General features: G+C 38.3%; 1 protein-coding gene across 1 annotated transcript; it reads right to left on the bottom strand.

Moving 5' to 3' along the window:
* Positions 1 to 11,013: 11,013 nt before the first annotated feature.
* On the bottom strand, positions 11,014 to 11,969 carry LOC128652031 (adenylate kinase 2, mitochondrial-like). The gene has a single exon (XM_053704984.1). It carries the CDS (start codon positions 11,964 to 11,966, stop codon positions 11,241 to 11,243), a length of 726 nt encoding a protein of 241 aa, XP_053560959.1. The 5' UTR covers positions 11,967 to 11,969; the 3' UTR covers positions 11,014 to 11,240.
* Positions 11,970 to 12,239: the final 270 nt, after the last annotated feature.

The following is a 12,239-nucleotide window of genomic DNA, read 5'->3' on the forward strand; positions in this document are numbered from 1 at the left end:
AGTTCCTAAAGTAAGGGCACCTTTATCTTCTGAGAAAATAAGGTCACAGTCCGAAGTATCCTTGTAGCGCACTGTGTCAGGTCTTAATGCAAAAAACTGAGGTATAACCTGTTGTGTTCCTTCCATGTTGAGCAGATAATAATATTAGGTCAAAGATGAACCCCTAAGATACCACCAGTAGTATCCAATATGAAAATGTTAAAGTGAAGAAGTGGGGCTATCCCTGATGACCTATCAATTGCCTTCTGAGTAGGTCAAACATGTAATGCAATGTTCGTCAAAATAAAGCTTTTCAGCAACATAACACAAGTCACTGTTGGGCACACAATCTTGACAAATATGTAGAAACGTTCCTCTGTTAGCGTTTAGTCCCCCTCGGTGACAAGCCAATAAACCCGCAAAGCAAAGTTCATATATAAATGTAAACACGCTCACCTCGTATCCAAACCAGGCTGGCCTCCAGACCCTTCTCTTGTACGGCTGTTGCCTGATCAATCCGCCGGCCTCAGGGATAGTCACAGCACTGCAAACTCGTGACCACTCCCCATGCTAGCACAGCGTGGCCGCTTAGCTGGATGATATTGCTTCAATCAAGCCGCGCTCAGAGGGAAAGGAGGAAGGTGACGTCAGCGGGACGGCTTGTAAACATCCAATCGGGACCGGCAAATGGAGGTGTGTAGCCCAACTCCAAATAGGATTGGATGTATATCCACGGTATCTCCAAAGTGGTTGTAATGGTACTTGATAAAGCTAAATGATATCTGCTCAATATGGTAACGGACTATCCTGGCTGGTGCAAATCACAGGGTAAATCAAAAGGTTCGGACAGTCCGTTGTTAAAATTCAATCCTTTATTGTGAAAATTGTTAAAAATACAGGAACACACAGGAGTGACAGAGTAGGTGTATTACCTAAACTGGCTTACGCGTTTCGGCGTTAGCCGTAGTCATAGCCATAGGTGTAGGGCGTAACCCCTGCCTTATATATTACGTGTTAAGACATCATTGGTAAACAGAAATTCAAATTAAAAACAAAAAAGAAGAATACACTTACTCATAAATTAGGACCTTTCACAGATACAATTTTTACAAGGCTTATACTCAGGAGCAACTACTGTAACCAAATACGCATAAATGGATAGAATCAGTTGTACGATATATAGAACAAATCATAGTTATAATTATAATTATAATTGTATACATTACTATTCATATATAGATATTGTTTACCTGTTTATTTATAAAATCAATGTTTAGTATGTGATGAGGCTTATATATATATTGGTATACATCATAATTTGGGCCCCTGTCAATTTCAAACATTGTCCTACGGTTGACATGTGGAGATAGTATGTTTCCACCAATATACACATAATTATAATTATAACTATGATTTGTTCTATATATCGTACAACTGATTCTATCCATTTATGCGTATTTGGTTACAGTAGTTGCTCCTGAGTTTAAGCCTTGTAAAAATTGTATCTGTGAAAGGTCCTAATTTATGAGTAAGTGTATTCTTCTTTTTTGTTTTTAATTTGAATTTCTGTTTACCAATGATGTCTTAACACGTAATATATAAGGCAGGGGTTACGCCCTACACCTATGGCTATGACTACGGCTAACGCCGAAACGCGTAAGCCAGTTTAGGTAATACACCTACTCTGTCACTCCTGTGTGTTCCTGTATTTTTAACAATTTTCACAATAAAGGATTGATATTTAACAACGGACTGTCCGAACCTTTTGATTTACCCTTTGATAAATGGAGGCCATAGATTTTAAAGGGTAGAAAGTGGTACAATTACCTGCTATAATAAATTAGAGCATACTATTTTTTACTTTAATTGTGCACGTTTTATTTTTTGGTATAAGAAAGCAGGAAATTAATTCAGATTTCATATTGTAATGATTTCATATTCTTTTCAGGAGGTAACAATTTTGAGTTTCACAGGTATTTAAATGCAGAAGCATTTTGGATTTGTGATCACTGGAAAAAAATAAGATGAAATTCAGAAGTAGTTATAAAACAAGCCTAAGATTGTAATCAACCCCATAGTTCTCTGCAAAAAATAGTACAATAATAAAATGCGCTAGAACATTATAACATTTTTATTCTTCCTCCTCTATGCCCCCTTAAATGATACTCATTAAAGGGACACTCACGTCTAAATTAAATATTCATGATTCAAATAGAGCATGCAATTTTAAAAAAACTTTCCAATTTACTCCTATTAACAAAATGTGCCCAGTCTTTTTATATTTACACTTTGTGAGTCACCAGCTCCTACTGAGCATGTGCAAGAATTCACAGTATATGCATTTTTGATTGGCTGATGGCTGTCACATGATACAGGGGGAGTGGAAATATACATAACTTGTCAGAAAAAAATCTAGTACTCATTTGAAGTTCAGACTAAGTGCTATTGCATTGTCTTTTTATCAGGTATTTGTTGATTATTTACTGGTTCTGTCTTGGAGATCACAAAGAGTAACAGCTGAGGATTTTGCCTAGTAAAGTCAAAGGTAAACTAAGTATGTGATTTGAAACAACTTTCCAACATACTTCTTTTATCTAATTTGCTACATTCTCTCTGTATACATTGTTGAAAAGCATACCTAGGTAGTCTCAGCACAGCAAAACAGTACTGGGAACTTGCTGGTGTTGCTGCTGATTAGCGGTTGCACATAATTGCCTATTGTCATTTGACTCACCTGATGTGTTTAGCTAGCTGCATGGCTGCTCCTTCAGCAAAGGATACCAAGAGAATGAAGCTTATTTGACAATATAAGTAAACTGGAAAGTTGTTTTAAATTGTATGCTCTAACTGAATATGAAAGGAAAAAAATTGGGTTTTATGTCCCTTTAATCTACAACTTAGCCTGACAGGACCATAAATTTGTTTTATGATCCTATACATTCTCCAAAGCATTTAGTTTAAAGGGACATAAAATCAAGATTAAACCTTTAGGATTCAGATAGAGCATGAGGAAAATAAAAATAAATTAATTGTATTATCAATTTATGCAGGCTTTTTATGCTCACAATTTCTAAAGGCAGCAGTTCCTACTGTGCATGTTCAAGAGTTAACAGTACATACATACATGTGATAGGCTGATGGCTGTAACATGATAAAGGGGATAGGGAAATGAAAGGAAACAATGCTTATGCTGATAATCAGGGATAGGCACGGACCAAGGCTGTGGTGGACATTTTCCAAAGTACAGATCTAAGTGAAGGACACCAAGGTACATTTCAAATTAAAAACATCAAAAAGCACTCTCTTTACAGAGAGGGTACTGGATGTATGGTGGAATAGCCATCCAGCAGAAGTGGTACAGACAGTGAAGGAGTTTAAACATGCATGGGATAGGCATAAGGCTATGCTAGATATAAGATAAGGCCAAGAACTAATGAAAGTATTCAGAAAATTGAGCAGACTAGATGGGCCAAATGGTTCCCTTCTGCCGACACTTTCTTTGTTTATATAAGTCAGGAGAACGGCACTTTGCTCTCAAATGGGCTGCACATTGGACACCCCTCGTATAGTTCCACAAATCCAAATTAGTCATCTAATCAAACAAATTTAAAATAACATTTATATAAAGACTGCTTGTGGTATACTGGTATAAAATGTTTTTTTTTAAATTCTTACCTTTTTATTTTTTTGGTTGTATTGAGAGTCTGCAACTCTTGACCAAACACACCAACCTTGATATTATTTACATGATCATCATGGTTGGTTATTTACTTTAAGTAAGGTTTGTCAGAGCAGGTAGCGGTTTTCTATTCAGACACAAGCACCACGCTGCCGCAGAGATCAAGGAATCGGGACAGGTCACGACCAATATTCCCTCTAAGGCCACTTTGGCCAGCATTGAAACAGTTAATAAGGTAACCACACCTTGCAGTCTGCATTGTGTAGTGTTTGCTAATTGCTCTAACTGTTTCACTGCTGGGCCGCTCATAAAACTGGCCTTAGAGGGAACACTAATCATGACACATGGGTGGTTAACACCGGTTGTACTGCAGGCAGCTTGCTACTTCCCTCTCTCTCACTCACTTTCTCGCTACTGAGCGTCGTCACACGGGCACGGCCCCAACCCCGCAAAACATTGCACCGCATGCGTCAAGGAGGAGTCAGGACCAGCATTTATCTGTGCTACTCCTACCTCCCTGCCGCAAAACGGGTGGCGGACACCACAAGGTCCAGTCACGGACACCAGTGCCAGTGTACGGACACTTTGCCTATCCCTGATGATAATGCAATTCTTTTGTACTTAAAGTGGTGGTTAATTCTAACTTTTAAAAAACACTTGTTTTTACCATCACTAAAAATAAAGGCAACATTTATCCATCAGTTTTAAAAAAACAACAAAAAAACAACCTGATAAATAGGTACCTTATTTAGCTGTGGCTTCGTTGCTAACCTAAGTGTCTCTGGCCACCCACGGCACAGCTCAGTTTGCCATTATGCCATAGACAAGCACGACTATTGGCTAATAGGTGGAAATGTCACCTCATTGCAATACTAATGAATGAAAGTCGCCTTTATTTTTAGTGATGGTAAATCCTAGTGTTTTTTCAATGCTAGGATTTGCCATCACTAAATTGCGAGATCACTTCAATAACAACTTAGCAGTTGCTATTTCTATAACAAGCACAAGGGACAGCATCCCCCTCATACAAACAGACCCACTATTTACACTAAATATACTTGCAGAGCTTAGATGGGGTGCAGGTAGCAGGATTGTCCTCCTGCTGCCCCTCCTTCCCTTACATCCCAGTTTAAAGCAATAAAAAACTTCTGGGTGCAAAACCCTCCTACCTAAGACTTCCTAGATTCTCTCCTCAGATAATCAGTTGTGCACCACTGTCCACCTCGGGTATCATTATCAAATTGTTGGGAGGTTTATTCTTGAGGCCCAAAGAGCTTACAATCTACCATGTTAACTAAATAAGGAAATATCTAAATGAAGGCAGGCAACAGGTAGTTACTGGGGAAACAAATGGCACTGAGCACTTTAAAGTGACTGACAGATGAGTTGTACACCATGCACAAAGTGTAAATAAGGGTGTCCTTAACAGAACATGCCTGATGAATTGAAGACATAAGAAATCCAAAAAATTTATTCATTTACAGAGCTATCTGTGGTCACTGCCTGTTGAAGCCATACCAGCTGCAGACAGGATTGCACTTTATTGCCAGTTTCAGCCTTTGCAGAACTAATCCCCTGGTCCATATTCACTTATTACTTCATATGATCTGTCTGAGGTCAGTTACAGTTGTCAGTTCAGACATGCTAAAGGTTGCTAAAGGTATTCATTACCTTTTCAGACCTGCTTGTGGTCCTCATATGCTCCATAACTACCTGATGTCTATTCTATGCCGCTTGATCTCTATTCCAAACCAATTCTGAAATTATAGTGTGTTCCATTATATTCTCTTTACATTTATAGACTTGACTGCAGTCACTGCCTGTTCCAGACCTTCCATTTCAGCACTATTATACTTATTCCAGACTAGTCATTGTTCATCATCCATAGTAGTTATTTAGTCATCACCTGTTCCAGACTAGCTTCTGGGCAAAATTTGCTCAAGTGCACCCTGCCCTCACTGCTAGTTCTAGACCTTCATGTGGTATTCTTGGTCTGTCAAAGCTGAAAAGTTGCTTTCAGACAATGAAAGGATTAATGGAGCCCTTTCTCCCAGCTGGGTCTTTAATATAGCCACCTCTAAAATAAAAAATTGCATAAATCCCACAGTGAAAGTAAATGGCATACTGTCTAATAGTTAATGTATTAACAATGGCACGAGACATGGTTGACCTTTTGTCACCATTGCTTTTCATAGTGACCATAGTGTTAGCAGCTCATTTAAATTGAACATGGATGCAGCTAATGTGCTGGTGTCTTTGACCTCTCCCATATCCTCTTTCACTGCATTGTTAGACTAATTTAATAAGTTTGGTATAGTCTCCAATTTTCTAATCAATGGCTAAAAATTGGAAAAATTAAATCCATAATTTCCCAAACCTAGAATTTAAGAATTTACATAAATTGTGCCCATATAAATTACAAATATCAAAGTTAAAATATTTGGGGACAGACTAACAACCCAGTCACACTTTTTGATCTAAACTATAATGGGTTATTTCAGAATATTCAATCAGAACTAACTTCCTGGAAGTCCAAATCGATCTCTTGGTAGGGAAGAATTTACTTGATTAAAATGACAATTTTACCGAAGATATTATATATTCTCCAAGTGGTGCCAATTCACCTCCATAAAAACTATCTGTTCAAACTGCAAGCTTGCATAAACACTTTTATATGGGAACAATAAAACCTAAAATCAATATTATATAGCACAGTGGATAATGGTGGGCTGGGTGTTCCACACATTGAAAAATATTACAGAGTGGTCACACTACATCAAATTTTAGAATGGCATAATGGATTTTAATTCAAAGCATGGGTATCTATGGATACTTATCTGCTGCAGATCCCTACTGTAGGAACACTGTTGGATGCAAAAGGAAATCAGACCCCAAATAATTACTAAAATCGCTTTCTATAGCCATATCTTTTCCTTATAGGACATATTATTATAACATACACGGCATATCCTCACTAAGGTCATTCAATGTTGAGTTTTTCGGAGACAATGATTATGATTCCATATCATAAAGATATAGGGGACACAATTCCGATCCTTATATGACTACATAAACTTAAGCTAAAGGAAGGTTTAAGGCAAATTACAAATGGTAAATTTACATCTTGGCTAAAGTTTGCACAATGGCAGCAACTGATAACAACTTCATCTTACAAATCAGAATTTTTACAGCCTCTACAGTCTTCAAACATTGGTGAAATTTTGAATCCCCTATGAAAGCTCCCTTTTTTCAACAACTTGCATGATGCTCAAATGCCCTCGTATACTACTTAGAGACAGTCTACACTAAATTTGTTATTGTTTGAAAGATAAATAACGCCTTTACTACCCATTCCCCAGATTTGTACAGCCAACATTGATATATTATTATACTTTATAACATTTAAACCTCTAAATTTCTGCCTGTTTCTAAGCCACTACAGACAACCTCTTATCACATGTTTTTATTTGCTTTTCACAGCAGGAGACTGCTAGTTCATGTGGACCATATAGATAACATTGTGTTCAGACCCGATGAGTTATTTAATAGTTAGCACAACACAGCTAAAATATTATCAATCTATAATAAATACAAAGTAATGTGATCAGGGGGCTGTCAGAAGATGCTTAGATACAAGGTAATCACTGAGGTGAAAAGTATATTAATATAACGGTGTTGGTTATGCAAAACTGGGGAATGGGTAATAAAGGGATTATCTATATTTTAAATCAATAAAAATGATATTGTAGACTGTCCCTTTAATGAAAAGTAGACTTAGGAAGGGAAATCACTACAAAGGATGGCTTGGGATATTCCATATGACTTGCAAGTCTTCAGTGCCCTCACTCTTTGCCTTCTTCTTCAAATGAATCCTTAGGTGGTATTATACACCAGTGCGTATCAAACACACATATCCTCTTACTAATGGCTTGTGCTTGTGCAACAAGAGAGGGTCCCTGATACATATATGGCGCTGTGCCATGATACAACCCTCTGGACAGAGATTAATACTTTTTCTCAATTTACACGCACCCCATAAACCACATACAACTTGTAAGATTAGACTGATACTATTTCAGATTGTACTAAATAGTGCAGTCATTGATAGGGAGGGCCTAGAAATCTACAAATATACCTAAGAAACAATTGTGTGTGTGTGGAGTGTATAAGAGAATTGTTAGTGTTAGAAGAGTATAGTTATTATAAAAGAAATAACTTTTTTTTCAGCTCTGTCAAATTTTAATGGGAAGAATACAATGGAATATAATTTTATACATATAAGGGATTTATGTTCCCAAATTTGGTCCACACCCACTGTTTTCTTTTGTGGTCTTCTTACTCCATGATAAATCTTGGACAGGTGTATAACTCCATCATGTGAGATTCTCCATGCACTCCTCCTTTTTCTGCCTCCTCTTCTTCCAGTTGTGTCTACCTGTTCCTTTTTGTATTTTAGAATACTTACTGTGAATATCATATACTGATGATCCAGCTGTATGGCAGGACTCAGATGTGTAGTCTTCATTGTATTTCTTTCTATGGACTACATTATGATGTTTGCTGTGGTGTTATGAAACTGTACCTACAACTCTTTGGATATATAATCCTGTACATTGCTGAGTCTAAAGTGTTTAATTTCTTTTTGCTTCTGTTTGTATTATATAAGTTTTAGAAGTCTTAATAAAGAAAAATGATTCTAAACAAATATGTATATCTGTATCAGTGCATTGTACACATTAGTGCCTTGGACTTGTTCAAATGAATTAAAGGGACAGTCAAGTCCAAAATAAACTTTCATGATTCTGATAGGGCATGCAATTTTAAACAACTTTCCAATTTACTTTTATCAACAACTTTGCTTTGTCCTCTTGGTATTCTTAGTTGAACGCTAAACGTAAGTAGGCTCATATGCTAATTTCTTACACCTTAAAGGCCGCCTCTTATCTGAATGCATTTTAACAGTTTTTCACCACTAGATGGAGTTGTTAGTTAAAGGGACACTCAAGTCAAAATTAAACTTTCATGATTTAGACAGAGCATGCAATTTTAAACAACTTTCCAATTTACTCCATTACCAAAATGTGCAGTGTGTTTTTATATTTACACTTTTTGAGTCACCAGCTCCTACTGAGCATGTGCAAGAATTCACAGAATATACGTATATGCATTTGTGATTGGCTGATGGCTGTCACATGATACAGGAGGGGTGGAACTAGACTTAACTTTGAAATTTGTCAGGAAAAAATCTACTACTCATTTGAAGTTCAGACTTTGGGGACGATTTATGAAAGTGCGAGCGGACATGATACGATGTAGCGTATCATGTCCGCCACACATCGATAAATGTCGACAGCATATGCTGTTGGCAATTATCGTTGCACAAGCCGCTAGCAGGGGGTGTCAATCGGCCCGATCGTATAGGATCAGGCAAATTGATGTCCGCAGCCTCAGAGCAGGCTGACAAGTTATGGAGCAGTGTTTTTCATAGCTGCTTAATAACTGCTGTTTCCGGCAAGCCTGAAGGCTCCATTCGGAGCTTGATAATTCGGCCCCTAAGTGCGTTGTCATGTCACCATGCATTTGTTCATTATGCAAATCTACTGTATTCATTGGTCCTTTAAAATTAATTTGCTTGTGCAATAATAAATGAGGCAGCGAATGCTGCTTGTCCTCTGCTGCTTTACATGAATGTGGTCAGGCAGGTTCCATAGCTGGGAATCTTGTCACCCTCTTACATGTTAAATACGGCTCTAAGCTTTGAAGACCCAATCATGCTCCTAACTTCAGAAGCTCCCTTCATACCAGCTATATACCCAGATCATTAGAGTATATTCTTGCTCCTGTATCCAATTAATGCCAGACCTCAGATAAGACACATGCCATTACTGCCCCATCTGTGCCAGCCTCTGTCCCATCTAATATTATCTATTTTAATTTATTTATTTTTAAAATATTTTACCAGGAAGGATACATTGTGATTTCTCTCGTTTTCAAGTATGTCCTGGGTCCACAAAACATTGCATTGATACAATAGGGTACAATAAAATACAGAAACAATATTAATACATAATATATGCAAAATTTAACATAGAACAGGTAGGAAATATATAATCAACCATGACAGGTGCATTCTGTTTTGAGATATGCAGAGAAGGATCTCTTAAAGGATTTTAGGCTTGGGGAAGGTTTTAAAGTGTGCGGGAGGTTGTTCCATAATTGTGGCGCTCTGTAGGAAAAGGAGGATCGAGCTGCTTTCTTTTTGTATTGAGGCAGACTAAATAATGTGCTGGTACTGGATCGGAGGTTATAGAGGTGGGAACAGCCGGGGAGAGTATTCTACTCAGGTAGGGTGGGAGCTTCCCAGAAAGGCTCTTAAACACAAGGCTGGAAAGATGGAGGGTGCGTCTGGATTCCAGCGACAGCCAGTTTAGTTCTGTCACAATGGTGGGTCCTGTAGTTACATTGTAGCACAAAGCGGCAGAACGAGTTATACAGTGTATTAAGTTTTTTGGGTTTTTTTTGTAAATCCTTTATTGCTTTGGATTTTACATGAAGGCACATTGTGTATCTGAGGAGTGACAAGGAGGATTGAGAAGGGAACAGATGTGGAGAAAACCTTTTCGGTAACACACCAGGATGCAGATTCTGAGAATCCTGGAGATAATCTTCACTCAGCTGATTTTTCAATCATTTGATCTAAAGCTCATAGCTATTCTCACTCTACCGTTAAGACTTATGTATTGTAGGACACAGGTGGTCACTTGGTGTAATCCAGACCACACATGGTCATTGCAGCATGCAGGACTCACCTGGATTTGATCTTATTACTATCTTGGAACAGAGAATGTCAGATACCATTCTCATTTAGATAAGCCTACTCTGATGTCTTTTACATAGCAAATACTTATACTGGGCAAAACATCAAAGTTCTAACAAGGTCAGTACTGAACATAATTTAGATGGTATTAGTGAGGAGAATGGATGCTGGATTTTGATGGGTAAAACAGTTTAAATGTAGGAGTAATGGTATGAGGTCCCTATAGATCAGGAACCATACAGATGTGTACAAATCTTGGAGACTGCAGGATGAGCTGCTCAAGTAGGGCCCAGAGAATCAATGTGCTGAAATGAACAAAGAAAAGCATGTGGAAAAAAAATAAAAAAATTCTAATAATGATAAAGAACTTCAGAACACAAATAGCATCAAAGAGACAGAAGCAACGTGAGTCAGCTACACTGTGTCAGAAGAGAAAGTGGTGCAAGACAAAGACTGAAGAAATAGCGTTATCCATCATATCTGAATGTGACAGGAAAGCAAAGCCAGGAAATCTGCAAATATTATATGAATAAAAATGTTAGCATTTTACAGATATTTTATTAAGAAAGAACAGTGCACAATAAAACACTGCACTTACCACGCACCAAAGGCGTTTAAAAATTGCACAACAGTGAGGAAGAGCCCAAGCTGGAGTTGTATTTGAGAATATTCCCTTTAACAATTTAATACATTGATTCTTTGCGAGCCCCAAAATCCACCCTTCTCCCTGCACTCAGCGTCTATGGTTCATGTCCCCAGTTAATTTCATATAAACGTAACAAGATCTTTACATGGAGCTTTGGAGAAAGCTGCCAAAATACTGGCAAAGACAATATCCGGTGCCTGTGACGCATCTACAGCAGTGTGGATACCATGCCGTTGGTAGTAAGACAATAGTTGGGCTGTCATTGTTTGGTATGCTTCTAGCCTTGACTTTAGGGTGTTCTCATTATCATCTGAGTGTCGGATCAGTGGTTCTCCTGTTACATCATCTATCATGTGCTCCTTGGGAGGATTGAACTCTTCATGGTATGATCGCCCACTGGATGGGTGAATTAGCCTTCCACATATCCTTCGCACAAGCAAGGAGTTATCCACGCTGAACTCAATCACAGAGTCTAGCTTCACCTGACGCTTTTCCAAAAGATCATCCAACATCTCTGCTTGTTTCACAGTGCGGGGGAATCCATCCAAGAGGAATCCCTTCTGACAGGGAGGAGTATCCAGGTTCTTTTCAATCAGCTCTACCACCATTTCTTCACTAACCAATTTACCTGCATCCATAGTGGCCTTCAGACGTGTACCAAGTTCTGACCCTGATGCTACCATGGCTATCAGCATGTCCCCAGTGGCAAGGTGGCAAACACAGTATTTTTCAGCGAGCTTTGGAGCCTGGGTCCCCTTTCCAGCTTCGGGAGGCCCGAGTAGAATGGCTCGTATTACATCCATTACCGAACTTCTCTCAGAACCCTCTCTAGGAGCCATGACCATTCAGTCACCTACAGCCCATATTACAGCTAAGCTAAGCACCGTGCACACCAAAATAAAAATGTGTATTAAGTTTAAGTTTATTAAGGTGAGTTTGTGGTGCAGGTGCATATACTACATCTCCATAATCCATGATTGGCATCAGCATTTGCTGTACAATCTTTTCCTTTACTGTAGGGCAGGATTTGTTTCTGTACAGGGCACCTAGTTTTGAATAACGTTTAGATGCAAGTTTTTCTATGTGGAGGCCAAAAGATAGATTGGCGTCTAATACCC

The sequence above is a fragment of the Bombina bombina genome, chromosome 3 (genome assembly GCF_027579735.1).
Source record: "Bombina bombina isolate aBomBom1 chromosome 3, aBomBom1.pri, whole genome shotgun sequence".
In the NCBI taxonomy this organism is placed as follows: Eukaryota; Metazoa; Chordata; class Amphibia; order Anura; family Bombinatoridae; genus Bombina; species Bombina bombina.